Source organism: Ursus maritimus, unplaced genomic scaffold (genome assembly GCF_017311325.1).
Source record: "Ursus maritimus isolate PB19 unplaced genomic scaffold, ASM1731132v1 scaffold_19, whole genome shotgun sequence".
NCBI classification, from domain to species: domain Eukaryota; kingdom Metazoa; phylum Chordata; class Mammalia; order Carnivora; family Ursidae; genus Ursus; species Ursus maritimus.
The window spans coordinates 45,551,040-45,576,948 of NW_024424341.1; the positions used below are offsets into that span (position 1 = coordinate 45,551,040).

Below are 25,909 nucleotides of genomic sequence, written 5' to 3' on the forward strand. Positions count from 1 at the left end.
GTGGCATATTCTAAAGGATAAGTAGAGATTTGGAAATGTGTTTTTTATTAGACCGTGAAACTGATCAAATGCAAATTTGCACAAACTAAAAATGGAAAGTTTGGTGGGTGCTCAGTGTAATGATAGCAATAAAATCTAGAATCTGTAGAGACATTCTACCATCTCTTCTAAGTCGAAATTGTCAAAGGATTGTGGTTCCTTCAAATCCAAGCTCCCACATCCCAAGACACTCACTAAGAAACTTAAGTCATGCTTTCCAAAGTGTTCATCCATTTAATGTATTCCTCTAACTATCACAAGGTAAGACGGGAAGTTTAAAGGTGGGGACGGGGCGGGGTGGGGGGCTAGGCACGGATGGCACATCTGCAGCTATACCGCTGGGACACCGTAAAGGGACAGGCCTGAAGTCACAGCCCCACCGCCATGAAGTACAGTTTACAGGACCGGGTGTGCTGGGAGGAGAAGGCCCACTGTGACCAGGGAGAAGCCTTTGGGAGGAGACTACTCGAGGTGTTCCCCCATCAGGTGAGCACACCCCTGATCCTATACTCTTCGTTGACCCAGAGTAGGTGGGAAATGGTCAGGTGGGGATTTTTCTCTTCCACAGCTGTGAGCAGCGTCTGAATCTCCTCGTCAAAAGGAGATTTGCGCAGCCTGGGAAAATAGAAATAAAGTTTTCTTGACTTTACACGTGATTGTTTGCCTCTCTACGTCCCGGGGCCTACTTCCAAGCCATTCTTCCCCGGAAGTGACTGGGGAAATCGCCGTGAGTGTGCAGAGAAAGTGCGTGTCTGTCCTAGAGGGTAGGAACGTGGAGAACAGGGATGTGATCCACTCTGCTCCTCAGCATGTCATCCAAGGGCCTGGGTATGGAGGGCGCCCCAATAGTCATTCTACGGAGGTCAGATACACACACTTCACGGGCAAATAGGACGTTCAGAACAACGCTGACCGCTGCGCTTCTCAGAAAGTGCTTCTGGGTCAGAACGGCTCAGCCCTTTCTAGACCCAGCCGCCCTGTCTGCGCTGATGTTCCACGTTTACGGGACTGTGAGCCGGAGGTGGTGTTGCCCGCAAGGCAACGGTTCTCGCCTGGGGCAAGTCTGCCCCTCAGGGGACATTTGACAAGGTCCGGAGACGTTTGGTTTTTTTTTTTTATTTCAGGGAATGGATGTTATAGCTATTCTGTTTTAATTTTCAATTAATTTAGTATTATTTTACTGAGATATGATGGACATAGACCACTGGATAAGGGTAAGGCCTACGACGCATTGGCTGGCTACCTGTCTATATTGCGGATGACGGCCAACTTAGCATTCGCTAACACCTCACCGTGTCACGTTATCATAGGTTCTTTTTTGTGGTGAGAACGACTGAAACCTTGTCTATGAGCAGCTTTGAAGTTCCCATTTTTGATCGCCACAAGCAGGGGAAGGCGCTCCGGGCATGTCACATGCAGGGAGAGGCCAGGGATGCTGTTCAGTGTGCAGGACCGCCCCCCACAGCAAACGACTCTCCGACCCAAATGCCAGTCATGCCAAGCCTGGGAAAACCACCGCGGGCTAACCTCACCCTGAGGGAAAGGACATCCACTCACCCGAGCTGCCGCAGGGCACAGTCCGGGTGGCTCAGGGCTTCACAGAGCACCAGCGCCCCGGCACGCTCCAAGCTGATCCAGTCCAGATTGAGGCTCTTCAGTGACCTGCAGACAGACAGAGCCGAGGCCAGGGCCTCGCAGCAGGCACTGGTGAGCTGACACATATCCAGCCTGCAACAGGGAAGCACAGCAGAAGGCACAGCACTGTGAGAGGCCGAGCTCCGTGCCTCTGAGCAAGGGACTTCACAGTCCAGACTGGTGGTTCTCACCAGAGCCACTGGGGCCCCTGGGGGGACACGCTAGGGGAGTAAAACTGGCATCTCATGGACAGAGAGAAGCCAGGGACGCTGCTGAATATCGTACAAAGAGCAGGACAGCCCCCTGCCCCACCACAGCAAAGAACCACCCAGTCCCAAATGTCAACAGAGCCAAAGCTGAGCAAGCCCTGGCTTCACCAAATGGCATTTTACTTACCACATCGTTCCGGACACACTTGTTCTTAAACTTGCTTCCCTTACGTACGTTCCCTAATCCTCAGGTTTTCCTGTTCTTGAAATAGGCACGCCTCCTCGTAAAGGCACTCCGTGGACACTCACCCCAGATTCTCTACTTTGCAGTCTGGATGCTTCAGAGCTTCACATAACTGCTCAACACCCGCGTCTTGGATGTCATTGCTCCCTAGTTTCAGGGTCTTCAGTTTTTCATTGCAAACGAGAACAGCAGAGAGGTCCTTACAACAGACAGAAGTGAGGTAGCAATCCTCCAGCCTGGGGGGAAATACACACCAACAGACACAATCATGAGGTCCCATCTCGCACGGCTTGGCTGGTTTTCATTTATCCGTATGAAGGAGGAAGTGCCCAAGTGCTTCTGAGATGGTGATGGTTGATGATTTCATGACTTCACAGTTCCTCCACCGTCCTGCCCAACACACTAGACGGCAATTCTGCTGCCTGTCTCTGCTCCCCCGGGGCCTCTGCTCCCGTCCTCACTGATTGCTCCTGCCCAAATAGCACTGGGCTTACTCCCTCACTTCCTCCAAATCTCTGCACAAATGTCACCTTGGTGAGGACCTCCCTGAAAATTTTATATAGTCTCATGTCCCCAGTCTCTGTCCCACCTCCGAGCTCCCCACAGCACTTCCCACCTGCTAACAAGGTATACATATATTCATCAGTCTGATATGTGTGCACGCATACATACACACACATATACGTATATGTCTGGCATATACGTGTGTGTGTGTGTGTGTGTGTATGTGGTTCTCAAATGGGAATGATTTTTGTCTCTCCTCCTCACCCCAGGGGACATCGGCCACGCCTGTCATTTTGGTTTGCCACACTGGGAGAGAGGGTACTACTGACATCTAGTGGGTAGGAGCCAGAGATGGTGTTAAACGTCCTACATACAAAGCACGGGACAGCCACTCCCCACAAGGAACGATCAAGGCCAAAATGTCAATAGCGCTAAGATTGAGAAACCACCATATGTACACACATAGTTGTAGCCCACACTCATGTGTGTGTGAGTGTGTGCATGGGACATTCCATAAAATTGACTTCCATGGAAACAGAGATACTGGAGCATTTCATTTACCAAGTCATCTTATCTACCCAGAAGAGTTTCCAGTGCCCAGGAGAGCCGTGAATGACCTCTATGCTCTAAGCCTCCTGCCATCATTGACTGCATGCTTGTTTTGGGCAAGTCGTTGGTAACATTTCTTTCCATGCATTATTCCCACGGGCACCTCGATTCTTTGACGTGGGAAACATAATTATCCTCATGTCACACTGGAAGAGAGGTGAGGCACCCTCACAAGTTGGCCCAGCCAGCGCAGGGCACTTGGGACTCCATTACCGGTCTTCTGGAAGCCGAGACCCTACTCCAGAGTAGCATGTCCTACCAAGTCCTGTCAAGCTCTTTGGTCGCGCTCACACACGTCAGCACCACTGGACACTCCCACGAGTATCAGGCGGGGTCAACCTTTAGCCTTGCTTTCTTTCAGCAGACCCCATGATTTTACCCCTTCCCATTTCCTTCCCAGGATGCTGATATCCAAAAAAGGAACTCTGACATTCATGCGGATCATAGCCCACCGTACCACAACTGCTCGATGTTGCACCGCGGGTGCTTCAGTGTCTCACAAAGAGATGCCACGCCTTTATCTTCCAGGAAATTTGACCCCAGATCGAGAAGGGACAGGGATGTGTTGCACAGAAGGGCTTCAGAGAGGTAGTCACAGGCCACAGAGGTAAGGCAACAGCACATCAGCCTGCAAAGACACACACACACACTCAACTGGTCAACCCGCTTAAGCTCGTCTTGTAATAGTTTCGTGAAGCCACATGCAAACCTTGCAAGTCATTCCTCCCACTCCGTGGTCACCTGAGAAAAGTAAGAAGGTTAGAACGTGCAGCAGCTGCAGAAACACAGGAGCAAGAATGTGGAATATGGAATAGGGCATCTCCAACTGGGAAACAGAATCTCAGATTCCAGTCCCGAGTCAGATCGCCATCATCGCCATCAGCGGGGCCAAAGTCATCCCTTCCCCATGACACGGCATGTTTATTATTTGGTGCAATGTGCTGGATGACGTCCTACTTGACATGATTTTTCTTTTAAAATATTTAAAAATCAGTTTTTTGGTTCTGAGTTCTTGTATACGCACTGTCGGAAATTTGGAAAATAGTGGAAAGCAGAAGATGCAAGTCGCAACCTGGAAGCTCACCACCCAACGTCACCCCTGGATATAGTGAATTTAGGTGACATTATGTTGAACGTCTTTTTAAAAAATTAGCAGTCAGTATTTAAGAACCAAGAGATTTCACATGAATTCCACACGTCTACCTCCCACAGACAAGCCAGCTACTTGGAATTCCACGGCAGATGGTCACATGGTGGAAGGGAACAGAAACTCCCGTGTGGGAGGGGCAGCTGCTTCCTAGCTCACTAGCACCCCCATCCAGCCCCACACTCATTCCAGCTGCTTACCTGGGCTTCAGGGGACCCCTGAGCGTGACCTTTGGCAGGAAGAAAGCATAAGTCCCTGATAAGCAAACACAGCTCATCTGTGATGGTTTTTCCTTCCTGTCTTCTCATGGTTGAAATCAGACAATGAGCACATAATTCATACTTTTTTCAAGGAAATAAGCATTTTCCAGTATTTTGAAAATTCACTAATACTTTAATGGTTGCATAATATAATCTTCAGTATCTTTGCTACTCTTCACACTCCCTGAATATCTCCACTTGCGTTCTTTACACTTTCTGCCAATTTAAGTTATACTGAATTACTACCTTGCACCGAAAAAAATTTTTTTTGAAGTGCTGAGGTTACTATTAAGACTTTTCATTTCAGGGGCGCCTGGGTGGCATAGCGCTTAAGTGTCTGCCTTTGGCTCAGGGCGTGATCCCGGCGTTCCGGGATCGAGCCCCACATCAGGCTCCTCCGCTATGAGCCTGCTTCTTCCTCTCCCACTCCCCCTGCTTGTGTTCCCTCTCTCGCTGGCTGTCTCTATCTCTGTCAAATAAATAAATAAAATCTTTAAAAAAAAAAAAGACTTTCATTTCACTTTCTTGACTTATTTGCTGACTTTGAAAAAAAAACAACAAATTAATACTGCAAAATCATAGTATACACTTGTCCATTTTGCAGAATCCTGGCCAAGTGAAATAGATTTCAAAATTTTGTGTGTTTGTTGTAAAGCGTATCATTTTTTGAACATTTTTGCTTTTATTTTTTTTTTTTAAAGATTTTATTTATTTATTTATTCAACAGAGATAGAGACAGCCAGCGAGAGAGGGAACACAAGCAGGGGGAGTGGGAGAGGAAGAAGCAGGCTCATAGCAGAGGAGCCTGATGTGGGGCTCGATCCCAGAACGCCAGGATCACACCCTGAGCCGAAGGCAGACGCTTAACCGCTGTGCCACCCAGGTGCCCCCATTTTTGCTTTTAAAATTACTAGTGACATTCCTGCATGTTTAGTGGTCTTTCATTAAAAATTTTTTTTATTGAAGTATAATTAATATACAGTGTTATAATAGTTCCGGGCGTACGATAGAGTGATTCAACAATTCCATCCATTACTCAGTGCTAATCACGGCTACTGTGCTCTCGATCCCCATCACCTACGTCATAACGTCACCCATCCTGCCACCCACCTCCCCTCTGGCAACCACCAGTTTGTTCCCTGTATTTAAGAGTCTGCTTTTTTGTCTCTTTTTTCCCTTTATTTGTTTCTTTGCTTTGTTTCTTAAATTCCACTTATTTTTAAGGAATAAAGATTCAAGCGCATAAAACAAATAAACAAAAAAACCCGTTAAGGATAGATCTTGAAGAACCCTTTAGAAAAATACAGCCCATTTTAATTACCAGTTGTTGAATACATGTTACTTCTATTCATTGTGTAATAACAGTTATCTAGTGGCCAAATCTTTCCACTTTCCAATGTGTCACTTCTTTCATACCCTTGAAGATTCTTCATTCTAATCTTTAGAGATCAAGGCTTTTCTTTCTTTCTTTCATAGTTTGGTTTCAGTGTTTAATGTTCCGGGATCATATTTTACTGTTGCTTTTCTTATACAGTCTAGAATGTCGTGTCAGTGAGAGTACTCCTTCCCTCTACGGTCTTAGACGCCACTGTGCACGTGTGTGCGATGCGCGTGTCTAAATGCACAGATACATGCACACAATGCGGTTTTGTGTCTGGACTACTCATGCACACCCATGGATCTGGCGTTCTTGCACCTGCCCCCACTTCAAGGCACAACAGCATTCGCCTGATTCAACACTAAGCTGCCCACGTGGCCTCACTGGGCAAACAGAGGACCCGCTCTCCCACTGCCCTAGTCAGCCGCCTGAGGCAGAGCAAGCAGCGCACTCTGTATGTTTGCAGCAGGACAGAAACGGCAGCTCTGGAGAATAACCTAGAATGTACGAACCCTGTTCCTAAAAGGAATCAGATGAATGCCTTGTCTCAACTGTCCCCAGCACCCAGTTTATCGAAGGCACAGTCCTTCTTCACGATAACCAGGATTTATTGGGCTCTCGAGTGGACGTGAGGCACCTAAGGCAGGTCTCAATCTCTGGAACTCAACCTCTCGGTGCCTCTGTGAGGCGTTTGTGTGGCCCCGTTTTTCGGACGGGGCAACGAAGGCACGGAGAGTCAGGTCTGACTACAGAGTCTGGGTTCTACAGCCTCCCTCAGTGAGCATTTGGTCCCCTTGAGCACTGAGGGGCGCGTGTGCACACTGCCACGGTCTCCCCCGAGCCCGCGTGCCCAGACGGACTTACAGCAGTCTCTCCAGCACACAGTCTGGATGCTTCAGGGCGTCACACAGTAGCAGCATGCCTTCGTTCCTCAGGGGGTTTTCTACCAGGGAGAGAAGCTTCAGCTTCTTGTTGCAGACAAGGACGGAGGCAATGTCTTCACAAGCTTCTGTTGTGACGTCACACATTCCCAACCTGCACGTGAGACATATGAGGGGCGTGACCACGGGCGTCAATGGCTCATGCAAAACCGGCCACAGACCACATCCCAGCCTCTAGTCTCACCCCAGCAGATCTGCCATCTACATTCCAGACTCTAAAAGCACAAGTGTAATTACACGACCTTATTTATTTACCCCTTATTGCTTTCTACCAAAGTTAGGGGGAAAATCGGAGCCAGTGGTTCACAACAGAGAATGATTTTTCACCTCAAGGGGACATTTGTCAGTGTCTGGACACATTGCTGGTTGTCACAATAGGGAGAGGGGTGCTATTGGCATCTAGTAGACGGAGACCAGAGATTCTATTCAACATCTTATGTTGTTGTGGACAGCCCCCGACAGCAAAGAATGATCTGAAGCTCAAAAAGCCTGATTATCTGATTATCTATCAATAGTTCTGAGGCTGGAAAACCCTGGTCTGAGCCTTAATGAAGCTTAAATGAATATCTCATGGGGGCTCCTGGCTGGCTAGTTGGTGGAGCATGTGACTCTTGATCTCAGGGTTGTGAGTTCGAGCCCCACATTGGGTGTAGAGATGACCTAAAAATAAAAATATCTGTAATCAATTCCATTTACAATAGCACCAAAAACCATAAGATACCTAGGGATAAACCTAACCAAAGAGGTAAAGGATCTGTACTCTAGAAACTACAGAACACTATGGAACATAAGAACTAGAATGATCAGTAGGGGAAGAAAGGGATAAAGAAAGGGGGGGTAATCAGAAGGGGGAATGAAACATGAGAGACTATGGACTATGAGAAACAAACTGAGGGCTACAGAGGGGAGGGGGGTGGGGGAATGGGATAGACTGGTGATGGGTAGTAAGGAGGGCACATATTGCATGGTGCACTGGGTGTTATACACAACTAATGAATCATCGAGCCTTACATCGGAAACCGGGGATGTACTGTATGGTGACTAACATAATATAATAAAAAATCATTATTAAAAAAAAAAAGAAAAGAAACTACAGAACACTGATAAATGGAAGAATACACAAAGAGATGGAAAAACATCCCATGCTCATGGATTAGAAGAATAAACATTGTGAAAATGTCTGTGCTGCCCAGAGCAATCTAAACTTTCAAAGCAATCCCTGTGAAATCGACATTTTTCATAGAGCTGGAACAAACAGTCCTAAAATTTGTATGGAACCAGGAAAGACCCTGAATAGCCAGGGGAAAGTTGAAAAAAAAAAAAAAAAGCTGGGGGCATCATAATGCCTGACTTCAAGCTATATTACAAAACTGTGATCACCAGGACAGCATGGTACTGGCACGAAAACAGACACATAGATCAATGGAGGAGAATAGAGACCCCAGAAATGGACCCTCAACTCTATGGTCAACTAATCTTTAACAAAGCAGGAAAGAATATCCAGTGGAAAAAAGACCATCTCTTCAATAAATGGTGCTGGGAAAACTGGACAGCCACATGCAGAAGAATGAAACCTGACCATTCTCTTACACCATACACAAAGATAAACTCTAAATGGATGAAAGACTTCAATGTGAGCCAAGAATCCATCAAAATCCTAGAGGAGAACACAGGCAGTAACCACTTCGATCTTGGATAAAGCAACTTTTTGCAAGACACGTCTCTTAAGGCAAGGGAAACAAAAGCAAAAATGAACTTTCGGAACTTCATCAAGATAAAAACTTCTGCATAGCAAAGGGAAAAGTCTACAAAACTAAAAGGCAACCCATGGAATGGGAGAAGATATTTGCAAATGACACTAAAGATAAAGGGCTGGTATCCAAGATCTATAAAGAACTTCTCAAACTCAACACCCAAAAAACAAAAAATCCAATCAAGAAATGGGCAGAAGATATGAACAGACACTTCTCCAAAGAAGACATACAAATGGCTAACAGACACATGAAAAAATGTTCAACATCATTAGCCATCAGGGAAATTCAAATCAAAACTACAATCTGATACCACCTTACACCAGTTAGAATGGCAAAAATTAACAAAACAGGAAACAACAAATGTTGGTGAGGATGTGGAAAAAGGGGATCCCTCTTACACTGTTTGTGGGAATGCAAGCTGGTACAGCCACTCTGGAAAACAGTGTGGAGGTTCCTCAAGATGTTAAAAATAGAGCTACCCTATGACCCAGCAATCGCATACTGGGTATTTATCCCAAAGATACAGACGTAGTGAAAAGAAGGGGCACATGCACCCCAATGTTCATAGCAGCAATGTCCACAATAGCCAAACTGTGGAAGGAGCCGAGATGCCCTTCAACAGATGAATGGATAAAGAAGATGTGGTCCATATATACAATGGAATATTACTCAGCTATCAGAAAGGATGATTACCCAACATTTGCATCAACATGGATGGAACGGGAGGAGATTACACTAAGTGAAATAAGTCAAGCAGAGAAAGACAATTATCATATGGTTTCATTTATCTGTGGAACATAAGGAATAGCACGGAGGACCATATGGGAAGGGAGGGAAAAACGAAGGGGGGAAACCAGAGGGGGACACGAGCCATGAGAGACTATGGACCCTGGGAAACAAACTGAGGGTTTCAGAGGGGTGGGGGGTGGGGGATGGGGTAACAGGGTGATGAGTATTAAGAAGGGCACATGTTGTGATGAGCACTGGGTGTTATACGCAGGTAACAGATTGTTGAACACTACATCAAAGACTAATGATATACCACATGTTGGCTAACTAAACATAATAAAATAAATAATAAAAATAAAAACTCTTAAAAGAAAAGCATCTCATAGGCTAGAGCATAGGCTAGGTTTCTCAATATCAGCACTATTGACGTGTTGAACTGGAAAATTCTTTGATGTGGGAGCCATCGTGTGTGTTGTGGGACGTTGACCAGCATCCCTGACCTCCATCCACTAGATAAGCTTGTAGCATCCTCCCAAGGCAACGATGACCGTCAAAAATGTCTCCAGACGCTGACATCTCCCGAGGGACAAAACTGCCCTCTGTCGAGAACTAATGATCTGAGGAAAACCTGATTTGGGGTACTTCGCACCCCCAAAACACAGTGAAGTTAAAGGTACGGATGGTACGCTCCAAAGAGGCGAAGTTTCCAGCAATAAATGTCTACACTCGACCCCCGGTTTCCTAGATCTGTTTCCCAATTCTTACGCTAAAGCGGAATATTAAAACCCGAGGCAAATGGCATAGTAAGTAGAGCAAGACACCAGATTTTAAAGTCCCCCTGCGTAGAGAGAGCTAGAGTAGAGAAAACAAATGTCACGATATGGAAAGAGCTCAGATGAGGAACAGGGTCTGTGGGAAGCCTGTGTGTTCAAACAACTCTCATGCACGGAATGCGCCTCTGTCTCCTCATGATCTTGACCTAAGTTACAATTAACCAAGCGTATGTGAATCCATTAATTACATTTGCAACTGTTACAGCAAAGAAGAGACACTGAACTAGGAGAGAGAAGAGCATTTTCTCCAGGTGGGTTTCATGAGTTGGGTTGGTTGACTGCTACCTCTATGACCTCCCCATTTCGCTTTCCGCTGAAACATGGATTGAGCCTGTCTAGAAACCACCCAACCGTGGTAGAGGCATCCCAGGTAATTTTCAAGAGGAAGATACGATTTGGGGAAAATGGCTTCCCATCCTCCATGTTGTCACCTACCAGATTCACAAGAGCACCCTTGTGATCATTAATATGAGCTCTCATTCTAAGGTTTTCTACATATCTTCAGAGGAAAGAAGATGGAGTCTGGTTTTGGCATGGCTGGCGCTGAGGGCAGAACCAAGAACAGGCAGGTCAGGTGTCCACAGGAAGTGGTCCAAGTGAGCACCAAAGAAAGGAAAGCTGGAACAAACCTCCTGAGAGGTCTGGAGATGCTGAGATGGAAAGCGTTCGATGTAAGAGACAAAGGCCGATGCGGGAAAGAAATGGGCATATTCAAACTGCAAATTCCGCGCTGGACAAGAAGCATCCCCGAGCACGCACCGCCCCGAGACTTACATCAGCTCTTCTACGCTGCACCTGGGGTGCCTCAGCATCTCACACAGCTGCCCGACGTCCGCGTGGGACAGGCGCGTGCCATGCAGGCTCAGGTGTTTCAGATGTGGGTTATGAAGAACGGCCTCATGCAAGCAGGGGCCACTTCCAAGGTGAGAAGCAAAATTGTACCTGCGAAAGATGGGGAAATGGGGGGCTCAGGCCGTGGAGTCCACGCACGGAGTACGAACCACGCATCCTGTCCTGCCTGCCATGCTTAGGCTCACAACACTGCTAGAGACCTGCTTACCCCCACCGACACATTCTCTCTCTCTGGGATTTTCAGACAACGGCACGTGCAGAGACTCGGCCGCTTGGCGCTCTCCTGTTTCTCCTAGTCCTTGCACGTCTGCATAGCACCGCACACACCAAAAGGGAGGCGAGCCAGACGGATCCCATATTAAATTCTAAGCACCGTCAGGACGGGGACACTAGGGTTGTGCCGCTTTGCCTCTGCAGGGCTAGCACAGAGCCTGACATACAAGGGAGGTGCAGGGTTTGAATTCATGCTCACGACCGTGCTCCCCAAAGAAAGGATCCATTTGTTTAAAAACTATGGGATGTTTTCTCCCTAAAGGAGACAATAATAATAAAAACAGAAGACCATATCTGCAGTTGTTGAAGACTTAGGTTCCAGGGTTGTAGAAAACTGGACTCCCATTTTTGCTTTTCTCCTGGATGCTTTTGCAAGGTTGGGCAAATACAGATTAACTTCTTAGTTTCTTCATGAAACAGTGTCATGATGGTTACAAAATGAAAATTTAGGGGCACCTGCGTGGATCAGTCAGTTAAGCGTCTGCCTTTGGCTCAGGTCATGATCTCGGGGTCCTGGGATCGAGCCCCGGCTCCCTGCTCAGTGAGGAGTCTGCTTCTCCCTATGCCTGCTGCTCCCCCTGCACGTGCTGTTTCTCCCTCTCTGTCAAATAAATAAGTAAAATCTTTAAAAAAATAACATTTAATTTAATTAAGTAAATTAAAGTTACTATGGTGCCTGGCACAGGACCAATGCACATTGGCTTTGATTTGTAAAAGCCATACACGTATTATATTTATATTTTATATTCATTAATATGTACTCATAAACACAGGCCATATAAAATATGGCTCCTGACTTCTCCCCCCGCCCCGGTCAACTTCGAGAAACGAGATCACAACAAGCAAATATTGCACCACACTGGAACGCCGGCACGGGAATTATAAATAGGCCAGAGACAGAGGAGAACAGACGGAGGAGGGAAATGACAGCCTGGGCGCGTTATGGCAATTTCTGGCAGAGGGGTTCCCTAAATGTGTGCGAGTGGCACCCAGGGCACTTCGGGCCCAGAGACGGAGGGAGCGGAGGGCCGGCAGGGGGGGCTGCAGGGGGTGGAGAGGGAGGATCGGCACAGGCAGGGGAGACAGGCTGACCAGCCAGCAAGGAGAAGACGGGGTGCCCATGACATCTGGAGACACGTGTGAGACACGGAGGCGCACAGGGCAGCCCCCAAGCACCTCATTCCTGAAAACACCCCAACTTCAGGTGGCAGCAAGTGCTGAGCCAGCAGAGAACGCGGTGGGCGTCATCGTAATGGAGAATCACCTCATCTGAGCCCTCAGCCTTGTGGAAAGCAGACAAGCTGAAACAGGAGTGTTGACAACAGCCAAGCTGGTTCACTTTCTGCCGTCCTGAGAGTTAAGGAAAAGGAGTCCACAAACCAAAAAGCACAGCACCGCAATCACCAGCACCCCGTGACCTTAGTGAGCTCAGAGCCCTGCACCGCAGGGGCCAGGCGGACGGGCTCACCACCACCTGTGTGACCTTGGCCAAGCCCCTACCCCTTCCAGGTCTCAGTGTCCCCATCTGCCAGGAGGAAAGGAAGGTGCTTACCTCTCAGCAGGTTGTTGTGAGCACAGACTGAGTTAATGAACAGAACCCCGAGAGCAGGTACTGGACGTGCCCAGGGTTCTCATGCCCGTGAGCACCTTCTCTCTTCGGGTGAGAATTAGGGACCCTGCCTGGGACCTTGGCTTTGAGAGAGCAATGGAGTCAAACAACGGTCGGTGTGAAATCCAGTTGGTATGATGCACGAGCCCTGACGAATGTTTTGTGGTTGCTTGAGTCCAGTTGGCACATGACGTTGCCTTAGTTCCCGTGCGCAGCACGGCGACTGAGCGTCTGTACGCCTTATGCTGTGCTCGCAAGTGTGGCCACATCGTCACCATGCAACCCTGTTACAAAACCACTGACCAGGGGCGCCTGGGTGGCTCAGCCGGTCAAGCCTCTGCCTTTGGCTTAGGTCGTCATCCCGGGGTCCTGGGATCGAGCCCGACATCGGGCTCCCTGCGGCTGGGAGTCTGCTTCTCCCCCTCTCATGCTCTCTCCTCAGCTCGTGCTCTGTTGCACGCACACTCTCTCTCTCAATGAAATAAATAAAATCTTTTAAAAAATACCATTGACCGTATTCGCTGTGTGTCATCCCTTATTCCTGTGACTTCACTAGAAGCCTGTATAAAGAGCTTGCTAATCTTTTTCTTTCTAAGATTTTACTTATTTATTTGAGAGAGTGTGAGCAAGAGAGAGCACACAAACGGGGAGCGGCAGAGGGAGAACCCGGCTCCCCTACTGAGCAGAGAGCCCAATGCAGGGCTCGATCCCAAGACCCTGGGGTCATGACCTGAGCTGAAGGCAGACGCTTAACCAACTGAGCCACCCAGGCGCCCTAACTTGCTAATCTTTCTTTAAAGTTTTATGTCCAAACCCTATAAAAATCTAAGTTTATCTTGATGACATTAAGACAAATGGTTTCAAGTTTTTACCTCCCCACTAGAGCAGAAGTAAGCAATTCTGACAGTTTCTCTGAACTTAAACACAACTCCCAAAAGTTATTTACTTTATTAATCATTTGTCAGTTCTACAATTGAAAGAGTCCCAGTAAATGCCAGGAAAATTAAACAAACTTCCTAAAGGGACCCATTCTATTGAAACTGGTAAACTAGTAGGGATAAAGAAGAATCTGAAACACCACCAACAGATTTTTTTTTTAAAGAGATGACCTACAACTGAACAAGAATGAAAATGGCATCAATCTCTGTATCTGCAAATAAAATGAGTCAGACAGAGAAAGACAAGTACTGTGTGTTTCCACTTTATGTAGAATCTAGAAACAAACTAACTCCTAGATACAGAGCACAGATTGGCGGCTGCCAGAGGTGGGGGCAGAGGGGTGTGTGAGAGGGGTAAAGGGGGTCTAAACATAGGAACGTCCAGTTATAAGATACATAAGTCCTGGGAATATAACGTACAGCGTGGTGACTACAGTTGGTAATACTGTCTTGTATATTTGAAAGCTGCTAAGAGAGCAGATCTTCAAGTTCTCTTAAAGTTCTCTCTTTTTTAAAGATTTTATTTACTTATTTGACAGAGAGAGAGACAGCCAGTGAGAGAGGGAGCACAAGCAGGGGGAGTGGGAGAGGAAGAAGCAGGCTCCCAGCGGAGCAGGGAGCCCGATGCAGGGCTCGATCCCAGGACCCTGGCATCACGCCCTGAGCCGAAGGCAGATGCTTAACGACTGAGCCACCCAGGCGCCCCTAAACTTCTCTTTTTTAAAAGATTTAATTTATTTATTTGAGACAGAGACAGAGACAGAGCACGAGCAGGGTAAGGGGCAGAGGGAGAAGCAGGCTCCTGTTGAGCAGGGAGCCCATGTGGGGCTCAATCCCGGGATCCAGGATCATGATCTGGGCCGTAGGCAGAGGTCTAAGTGATGGAGCCACCTAGGCGCCCCTCTTAAAGTTCCAAAGGAAAAAAAAAATGTGTCCCTCTGAGAAGTGGTGCACCAGACTTATCACAGTGATCACTTCACAATGTGTAGATTTATCAAATCATCATGGCGTACGCCTAAAACGAATACAGTATTATAAGGAAATTACACCTCCATAAAGCTGGGGGGAATCTCTACTCTACAAAGCTGGATTTAAGAAATAAACCAATAGACTCAAAGATATAAGGGAAAAGCATCTCAAATACTCAATGTGCATTCTCATCATTAAAAGGTACCATTAAATGGGAGAGGATGTTAGCCTCAAATTTACTCCAACTTTGGACTCATAGAGCCTCTTGGAAAAGCCAAAGGACACAATGACATAGAACAATGAACTCAGCTGGACAGAACAAGACGCAGAAGCAAGAATAAGCTAAGAACTCAGTAAAGTTGTCCCAAGTAGGCACACACTTTCTGTAACAATCTGGCGTCTTGTGATACCTACATGAGAGGTAGCAGTGGTGTAAGTGGGAGGGGGGTAAGTAACAGAAGAAAGACCCATGCTCCAAAGGCATTCCCGGGGAAAGATACAGATACTTATCGACACGAGATCTTCTGCCTTAAAGGATGATCCTTAAACTATCCAACCACCACAAACTGCCTGTGCCCTCTCTTCATCCAGCAAATCCTGACTTCCAAACTGGGCCAGGGTGTGTGGAGGGTATAGCTCTGAATGGGATGGTCCAGGACCAGGCACACACAGGACATATCCCGTGCTCAGGGGACATGCAGGACAAAGGGGAAGACACGACTTCATAAAAGAGCACGCAGGATGTGGTTATGGAGTGACTGGGGCAGGGGCTGCTCCGTTTGGGGGAAGGGGTGGTCAGGGAAGGCATTTGGAAGAGCTTGCCAAGCAGAAGTCTAGAGAAACACTGTCTAGAAACGAGGAGAGCCAGAATGAAGGTTCTGAGCAGGAATGAGCTCGGTCAAGGGCTTGAAAGAGAGTCACCACCCTCGGGCCACAGCTTGTAGTGAGGACGGCAGCAGGGGGAAGGAAGGGATCGACCACATGGCCATGCTCTTCTCTTCACACCCATTGGAATTTTTTTCCTAGTTATGGGAAATCATGGGAAGGATTTTAAGGTGTATGTTATTTTTTAAGATTGCTCTGGCTTGTATACGGAGGAAAGAAAACACACAGTGATGGAAGACAAAACAGGATCCGAGACACTGAGGCAGGTTATTGGAGTGACCATCCCGGGTGAATGGTGCTGGTTGCTGGCGGTTAGTGGCAGCAGCACAGACTAAGAGAAAGAAATGGATTCCCTGGCTCACGGAGGGGGATGGCCTAGGAATCACAGACAGATTGGTCTATTCCAAATACCATTACCTCCAACATTCCCCAAACCCTATGTCTGGACAGAGATTGGAGTTGAAGTTCAGGGAATGAGCCAGGCTCCCCATTCTTTATTCATCCTAGCAATTACACTGTTGGGGGGGGGTAAGGTTTTTATTTATTTATTTGAGAGAGAGAGAGAGAGCACGAGCAGAGGGGAGGGGCAGAGGGAGAAGCGGGGCTCGATCTCAGGACCCTGGGACCAGGACCTGAGCTGAAGGCAGGCACTAAACCGACTGTGCCACCCAGCGCCTCCAATCACACTATTTTAAAATCTCGTGTACAGGAGAAGAAAGAGGAGGAACACTACCTCTTGATTCCAGGACATATGGCTAGATATGTGGGGGGACAAATGACCAAACCCGTCATCTGTCTTGTTTGACCACTTAAAAATGAATCCAGTGATCCTGCGGCTAAAGAACCACAGGCCGAAATCCACGGACCAGTCTCCACACGCGCTATGAAGAGAACTGTCTTCCTCATTCTGCAACCTGAGGGAAGACGTGCACATTTTAACTCAGCCTTCAGCCGGATGCCTCGAGTTACTCATCTCCTTCATGCGGTCATCACACTGACCACATCTAAATTCACCAATAAAATTAATTAAGCATTTAATGGATTCCCTGACAGACCTCTCACTTTCAAGCCCACTCCAACCTCTCCCTTGCTTTACTCTTCCTCATATCTAGCACTAAAATTCACGCTGAAAGCTCTTTTATGAGCACACCAGTCCCCTACTTTAACACGTTTTCCAAAGGAAAACAAAATGCCATGATCCACATTTTGCTCTGTGTGGGCTCTTTACCACTTCATTTCTCAGTGGGTTTCCTTATGTGAAATCAACAGGTATTTAATGAGCCTCTGCAAAGGACAGACGTGTTATCTCTCCCATCATGGTGGTGTACTCAACACAGAAACACTGTGTCCCCAAGACCTCCCCTGGCCTCAGTGACCTGCTAGGACCCACAAGACTTGGCAGATAGTTGCACTCATGCCTATGATTGATTACCGTGAAAAGACAGAAAGCAAAATCGGCAAAGGAAAAAGGCATAAGGGCAAAATCCAGAGGAAACAAGGCGCAAGCTTCCGAGGGTCTTTGCCAATGGAGTCACCATTGGACGTGCTAAATGCCCCCAGCAATGCACTGTGACAATGCATGTGAAATGTCATCTACCAGGGATGCTTGTTGGAGACTCAGCACCCAGGGGGTTATTGGAGTGGTCACAGAGACACCCATGCCCAGCACGAGCCAAAATCTCAGACTCACACAGAAGGAAAGCAAGCCTTCAGCATAAACCACATTATCTACACAGTATGGGAACAGTGAGCCCCTCTTATCAATTAGGGTGGTGGGAATTCTCCCCCAAATCCAAGTTCCAACATGCCACCCAAGGGCCAACCCAGTAAGCAGGACTTTCTAAGGACAACAATCTCTGACCTGCTACGTTAACTCTTCTGCACAAAGATAGCAGCCAATAATTAGACGTGTGGTAACTATGACCAAAAAGACATCTAGAAAGTGCTTTGGGAGCATAGAAAATCTTCCATGAAGAAGTGAGCTTTGGGGCACCTCAGTGGCCCAGTAGGTTAAGTGGCCCATTCTTGATTTCAGCTCAGGTCATAATCCCAGGGTCCTGGGATCAAGCCCCACTTTGGGCTCCATGCTCAGCAGGGAGTCTGCTTGAGATTCTCCCTCCCTCTGCCCCCCACATCTCAAATAATGAAATACATCTTTATAAAAAAAAAAAAAAAAAAGAAGCGAGCTTTGAGCTGAAGGAGGAGTTACATTTAAGTTGAAAGAGATAAGCTTCTGAGGGTGAAAAGAAGAGCACGGCCCAGGCAAACCCAGATACCCAAAGTGCCCGGAGCAGCAGCATGCTCCTCTGGGCTTCTGCACATGATCTGTATTAAGGTGATGGTGAGATCGTTCGAAGATTAAAAGGAAACAATACAGGTAATGAGTGTGCGTCAAGGATCCAGCTCTGTGCTAAAGGGCGGCTTCCTAAATGCTGCCTAGTCTCTATGCATATTCTTATTATTTTTCTCCTTCATGAATTTAAGGCTACCTTCCCATTGGTCCCTTCATTACCTGGGAAACATTTATTCACCTAACAACATCCCAACAAGTGTCACCAAATTCCCACTGCAGCTCTCCAACCACTACATTTAAAACATGTTAGAGAAAACCCCCCCAAATGTACCCCTAAACCAAAACACACATGGTCACGTAACCCAAATGTAAGACTGATGTCCCTAAAATGCATACTCTGGTCTAAAGACTTATGCTTTCTTCGTGCCAGCATGAACTTGTAGCTTTCCATGTACAGGCTACATGCAAGTGAGCCGGTGTGCTGAGAGGGGGGGTGCTCTCTGGCGGCCACCTGCCACAGAAAACCAAGCACTTCCCTGTTCGTGCTTAGAAACTGACCTGTGGCAACAGCGGACTGAGCCCCTTGGCCATGTTTGGTTCTGAAGTCCCCACTTGCCAACAGTTTGCTTCTTGCTCAATAAAACATGGGTATCAGGGAAAGTGCTCCAAAACTTCTCTTGAGACATTGGATTGTAGCCCTGCACTTACATACTGGTCTTTCCAAAAAAAGCCAGAGTAGAAAGAATGAAACGGTTATTTAAAGAACAGGTTAACATCCAACTTACGTGAACTTTCGGAGTTTACAAACGGGCTGAGCCAGAGCTTTATAGAGAATCGCCAGGGAGGCCTCACTGAAAGTACAGTTGTCCAAATCTAACATCTGGAAGTTCTTGCTGGTGGTGAACGCGGAGCAAAAGTCTTCCCAAAAGGAGAGCTTCTTACTGAGACTACGGGGAGAACAAAGACGGTGACTGTCCAGTGGCTCGAAGCAACTCAACTCATTCACAAAACAAGCAGAATGCCATTCCCAGGGCCCCTCAAAGCTGACGGACGGAGCCCGCACCTGGACAAGGAGAGGGGCAGCCAGGTACACTGAGTCAGTGTGGCCTAGGGGTTAAGGAAATGGACCCTGATGCCAGAGCAATCGGGATCAAACCCCAGCTGAACCATTTATTAGCTATGTGACTCTGGACAAGCTACTCAACCGTATTCAGTCTCCACTTCTTCCTCCTTTAGGTGACAAGGCTTGGTTGTTGTGCAAATGAAGGTTGATATTCGCGGATCAACCAGTGAAATGGAGAACTACGTCCAAAACTATGAACACACAGGTATGAAATAAAGCCATGGGGATGTGATGTACAGCCTGGTGACTGTAGCTATTAATACTGTATTACATATTTGAGGGGCGCCTGGGTGGCACAGCGGTTGAGCGTCTGCCTTCGGCTCAGGGCGTGATCCCGGCGTTATGGGATCGAGCCCCACATCAGGCTCCTCCACTATGAGCCTGCTTCTTCCTCTCCCACTCCCCCTGCTTGTGTTCCCTCTCTCGCTGGCTGTCTCTATCTCTGTCGAATAAATGAATAAATAAAATCTTTAAAAAAAAAATACTGTATTACATATTTGAAAGTTGCTGAGAGAGCAGATCTTAAGTTCGCATCATGGGGCGCCTGGCTGGCTCAGTCGGAAGACCATGCAACTCTGGATCTTGGGGTCATGAGTTCGAGCCCCACAGGGGGTATAAAGTTCACTTAAAAAAAAAAATTTGTCCTCACAAGAAAAAAAATAGTGTAACTACTGGTGAGGGCTGTTAACTAGACATATCGTGGTGATCATTTTGCAATGTATACAAATACTGAATCGTGGTGTTGTGCACCTGAAACTCACGTAATGTTGTGTGTCGGTTATACCTCAATTTAAAAAACTAAAAATGGGGGGGCGCCTGGTTGGCACAGCAGTTAAGCGTCTGCCTTCGGCTCAGGCCGTGATCCCAGCGTTATGGGATCGAGCCCCACATCAGGCTCCTCCGCTATGAGCCTGCTTCTTCCTCTCCCACTCCCCCTGCTTGTGTTCCCTCTCTCGCTGGCTGTCTCTATCTCTGTCGAATAAATAAATAAAATCTTAAAAAAAAAAAAAACTAAAAATGTGACCATGAAAGGTGATATATATTCGAGATCCGAAGTGTGAGCTGTTAATCTGAACCAGCTAGTGAAAAGATACAGGTTAGACCAGCAAAGAGGAAAAGCCCAAGGAAACCACTCATAAGCTTCCAAGAGTCCCTTCCTGGTGGATACGCTCAAATGCTAGGGGGGGCGGGGGGAGCATACTCGTGGCAACTATAAAAGCCGCTTACCTTTCCACTGCAGACCGGCCCTATGAAGTAGGTAAAGTGTCACCCTTCTTTATACAGATAGAAAAACTTAAGAAGTTACTGCTCGTGGTGACACAGCCAGCAGAAGGCAGAGCCAGAACCGAATTAAAGTCTAAGTACAAAAGCCATGTTGTCTCTAAGTCAAGGATCCATGAAGGACCCATTGGGACCTGAGACAAGCGACAAGTATGGTGTGTGTGGCATGGCGGGTGGGAGAGATTATAGACGGACTCACTTTGTGCTGGATGCAGAGTCATCTGAGAAGACATTTTCTATACACAGGTGAAGTTTCTGCAGATTTTGGCAATGTTTTAGGCAGAATGCAGATATCACCAAGTCTTCCATGTTACCAATGTAAATACTGACTTCCTCAAAGAAATCCATCACTTGTGCTACAAACTCTTTCTCGTGGGTCTCAAACAAAGCGCTGAACAATTCCTGGAAATTCACCGCTTCCTGATCGGGGTTACGCCGACTCAAACTTTTAAGACATTGGGTTATTTCCTGCTTTATCTCTTTGGACAGGAGAAAACCAAAGGATGTCTCCAGCATGTTGGCTATTTTTTCAGTTGAAAAAGCAAACAAGAATGTTACCATCTGGGACAAGTGGCCCTGGACCTGACTCACGCCTGCTGTTACCAGCTGGGTCACGCTTCCAATGGCCGGGTGAGCACCGTCCTTGGGTTCTTTGAGCAGATAGAACATGGAGGCAAAAAACTGTTGCAGGCACGCATGCGTGAAGGTAAAGCACTCTCCGTTCCTTTGAAGGAGCCTTGTGCTCACCCACATCAAGGCATCGGACTCAGACACCCCATTCCTCCGGAGGTCCCCACGGCCAAACACGAACAAGCGAGTCCACGTTCCCTCTGCAGCCAAGGCACACAGGCCTTTCAGACGGGCTCTGCTCTGCTTCGGTGGACAGTTCTCATTTCTTGATCTGAAGACACTAATAAAAAAGGACACATACAGAGAAGTGGTGCTTTCGGACACAATGCTGAGGTCTTCTCCTTTTTCCAGCTGCCATTTCATACAGGTACAGACCAGCCAGCATACGAGCGGATTATGACAGAAGAGAAAGAGCGGCACATTGCCCCGCACAAAACTGAAGGCTTTCAGGGCTTTACTCCTCTCGCGGAAGAAATGGTAGAAATACAGCTTCCTTTCGTGTTCAGAGAGTCCTGAGAGGGTTATGTATTTTGGACACTGCAACAGGAAATAATTTTTTCTCATGCCCACTGTTCCCAACGCGATAAGCAGGGAAGACTGTGGAAGCATTTTTTTCCGCAGCAAACTACTCAGGATGACCTGCGTTGGCTGTCGCCGCCTCTGGTCATCGCACAACTGAGTTGTAAGCTCCAAGTCAAATCTCAGCTCCTCGAAGCTATCCATAATGAACAGGATCCTCTCCGGCTGAGAAAAGATGCCCTCGATGTGGTCTGAAGACGGAGGCCAGTCCCTGGAGATGAGCTCCACTAAGCTGGTCTCGGTCATAGCGTTCATTTCACAGCCATTGAGGAAGAAGATAAATGTGAACCTGTCCTTCCATAGGTTCCCCTCCGCCCAGTCCAGCATTACTTTTCTCAAAAGCGTCGTTTTTCCGATTCCTTCTGGGCCTTGCAAGACCACAGTGGGTGAGGGCTCGCCTGCCTGGCTGGCGTGATATGCGGCACACAGCTTCTCATACTCACGCTTTGTGATTTCTTTGTAGAAATCACTGGGAACCGGAAGGCAGGTTTCCTTTTCCCATATGAGACGGAATTTTTCCTTCATGTGATTTCTGTATGGGTTTGGCTTATCTGAATTCACAGGGAGAGAATACCAGACAATTACAAAGCATAGTCATTGGCACTCAGAATGACCCCTAGAGATTTACTTGAGCACGTGAGCGAGGACTACTGCGTGTCCACGGATGACCACGCTGATTAACTTAGTTTTCGTTAGGACCACAATCCGTCTAAAATCACGTCCATGGAAACTGATGCGAACTGGAAGCCTGTCTCAGAGTTACAGGCTACACAGTGTGAATGCTTCAGAATTACATTCCCAACCAGAAGGCGAGTGGTCGCATCTCCCCAGTAAAGAATCCATAAGCACTATCATGGACTGAGTGCCAGCCAGGAACCAGGGCTGAGGATGTTCCTACCGATACCATGTCTTCCATGTCAGTAACCCACCAAGACTCATTCTACTCGCACTTTACCAAAAAGGTGTTGGCAGAATGTATCACCTGATTAATTTGCACTAGTGAATAAATATCAGGGTCAGGTGTCTGTCCAACATCTGTCTGACTTGAAACCATAAGCAATTTCTGTTCCACCATGCTGACCGCAGGTGAATTTCAGAAACCGACCACTGAACCATCGTTCATTCAACCCGCCCTTATGATGTACCTTCCGTGTTCAAGGCAACACATCACACAAGTGGCCAAGGATCATGTCCTATACCAGAGAAACATACGCCACCCTCAGTGAGGAATTTCTGCATGTCTTCCAAGCAAGGGGTGTTGATGGTTTTGTTCAAGGATTTAGGACTAGAAAACATTCTTAGGATGTAGCAACGGTCCTTCCTCTCTCTGGGGCAAAGGAAGATTTGTTTCTAAAAACAGGTCTTTCTTTCCCCTCTGCAGAAATTCAGAGAGGTCTCTCACTCTGCAGAGACATGCTAGGGTCATAAAGCTAGTATCTGTCTCTGGAGGGCAGGGGACAGGACAGTCAGCAGGCATTACGCAAGATCAGGATCTCTGACTTTCTGGGCTCCAATGACACGGATCTGCCTGAGCTCATCTCCAAAGCCCACCCGCCCCCACCCCGAGAGAGTCAAGGGACAAGAGGAATGGACATGAGCATGAATCTCGTGTTCCTGTTGTGTGGTAGCAATGACCCCTCTAAATCCATCGGGGCTCATTATGTCCTTTCAGACCAAATTTATGGGCGTGTGGCAAGCTGACCTAACAGTGGCTTGCTGCTCAGGAACTGCCCTGGTGAGCAGTCCAGCCACTACGCATGGTGTCCACAGCCGGGAGACACGCCTCGGTCCAACTACTGGCACAGTGAGACTTTAGGGCCATTACAATTCTTCTGAATCTCAGCTTACTTATCAGAACAGAATGTCTACTCCCACAAATAGACAGAAATCAGTGAGAATAACATGTAAAATTGGGCAAACATCCTACAGCCTTCAGCTACTGTATTAAAGGTAAATTTTTAAAAATGACTTGTCTGACAGTTTGTCTCTTTGTTTGCCAGGATTTACAACTCAACCTATTTCCCCATTTAAAAAAAATTATCCTCCCAGCAGAGGGTGTAAATCCCATCAATAAGTCAAAAAATAACTGATTTGGAGTCATATCTGTCCCTGCTGCAAAAGCCGTCTACCATGGGGGAATGATGCTGGGACCATGGTTTTTCCATTCGTAAACCTCAGGGTAGTGGTGGGAGTAAAAGGACCTGAGGCATCGGAAGTGTTCGCTGTAGGGGGCGGAGCTCTCTCTATAGTTATTTCCTAATTATAGGATTCTGCCTCATCACCCCTGGTGGTCTGGTCAAAAGGACAGTCGACTACCGTAACAGAACTCAATCTCAGCATACCTAGTGACGTAGACACAAAGTCCCAGGTCATCCCTCATAACAGCACGGGCTATGCTTTGGACAGGAAAGAGGAAGACACCCCTTAGATGAGCAGGATACCACCCATCCACGGTCCATCACTAGCCATGTATGACCAGAGTTCCCTTGCAATTCCTCCATGAACTCCAAGGCTCCCTCAACCCACAACACATTCTCAACTGATGGAGGATGGCCACTAACTCAATAATATCACCTTCATTCTTATAAGCTCGCAGCAGACCAACCTTCCTCCATAGGTCCCTGCCCCTTCACCCTACACTTACTTCTGATCTCCTCCTGAGCCTTTGTCCAGAGGTCACGCCGATCGATCTGTAGAAATAGGTTCAGGGTCACCTCCCATGCCCGCTTTCCTGGGTAATGCTTGTCCAACAACTTCGCTAGATCCTCTCGTGAAGCCTTCTTTAAGTCGGTCCATGGGATTGGCTTGAGGTCAAGCTGCAAAGGCTCTTGTCTGAGGAGCTCCTTAAATTTCCAGAACTCTTCCTTTCTGAGCTCCTCCAGGTACCACAGCAAGCCAAAGTCCGAAAAAAAGGATTCAGACATCTTGTCCTGGGAGCGTGAGCCTGGAAATATCCAGAGGAAAGAAATCTCTAAAAACAAGGAGTAAGCAGTACCTAAGGGAGAATGATGTGATTAGAGATAAAGCTCAGCAGTCGAGAGTGACTTAAGATTATCGATACCCGGCATTTCCTGCTTGAAACCTATCTGGCCAGCTCCATTAGGGGAGGGCACTTCCTCCTTCCTCTTCATTCCACGGCCATACACATGAATCCAGTGCTAGCAGCTAAAAATGTACTTTACACTAAACCAGTTGGCAGGGAGAAGTGTAATTACCGAAAACCATAATAAAGCGTTGAAGTTTATCAGCGCGCCATGGAAGAAGGAGTTAGGCCGGTTCTATCCTTGTGCCGCCGCTGTAGATGTCGGGGGACGCTTCTGAGAAAAGCTGACTGTTGACTTGTGTCACTATGGGATCTTCTAGCTAAGGTTCAAAAGACCATGTTCACTGAACATTCCTTAAAGGAGAGCAGTTTCTGACCTGGCTTAACTAAGTTATAAAGACTTTTAAATAACAAAAACCTGGAGTGCCTGGGTGTCAGTTAAGCATCTGCCTGCAGCTTAGGTCGTGATCTCAGGGTCCTGGGACTGAGTCCTGCATCCGGCTTCCTGCTCAGGGGGGAGTCTGCTTCTCCCTCTGCCTCTCCCCCTGCTCGTGCTCATTCGTGCTCTCTCTCTCTCTCAAATAAATAAGTAAAATCTTAAAAAATATATATCAAAAACCTAAAGCTATGTCTTATGGTGCGTGAATGTTTTGCTGAATCCCTGCAAGATAGGGAGCTGTTACTAAGAGGGGGGAATCCAAATTTCAAAACAAGAGCAGGAGAAGATGAATCCCAAGGCACTCGAGCTTATACGCTGTACTCCTGGACAGAAAGAAGGAACTCTGGACAGCCATCTCAACGACGGGCCGAGGAAATACACTTCAAACAGCACTCAGCACAAAGAGAAAGGATGAAATGTTGAGATACTGTTAATAGCTCTAGAAATTCCAACATCCATCTTATTAAAGTTCCAAAGAAAAGAAAAACAGGGGCGCCTGGGTGGCTCAGTCGTTAAGCGTCTGCCTTCGGCTCAGGTCATGATCCCAGCGTTCTGGGATCGAGCCTCGCATCGGGCTCCTCTGCTGGGAGCCTGCTTCTTCCTCTCCCACTCCCCCTGCCTGTGTTCCCTCTCTCACTGGCTCTCTCTCTGTCAAATAAATAAATAAAATCTTAAAAAAAAAAAAAAAAAAAAACAGGGGCGCCTGGGTGGCA

General features: G+C 47.3%; 1 protein-coding gene across 1 annotated transcript; it reads right to left on the bottom strand.

Moving 5' to 3' along the window:
- Positions 1–349: 349 nt before the first annotated feature.
- On the bottom strand, positions 350–25,218 carry NLRP9 (NLR family pyrin domain containing 9). Its single transcript, XM_008709777.1, has 9 exons — positions 24,359–25,218; positions 20,705–22,265; positions 18,887–19,048; positions 11,057–11,224; positions 6,890–7,060; positions 3,698–3,868; positions 2,193–2,363; positions 1,597–1,767; positions 350–654 (listed from the first exon to the last, which is right to left on the bottom strand). The coding sequence occupies exons 1-9, from the start codon at positions 24,636–24,638 to the stop codon at positions 522–524; spliced, it is 2,988 nt and encodes a 995-aa protein (XP_008707999.1). The 5' UTR covers positions 24,639–25,218; the 3' UTR covers positions 350–521.
- Between the last annotated feature and the right edge of the window lie 691 nt (positions 25,219–25,909).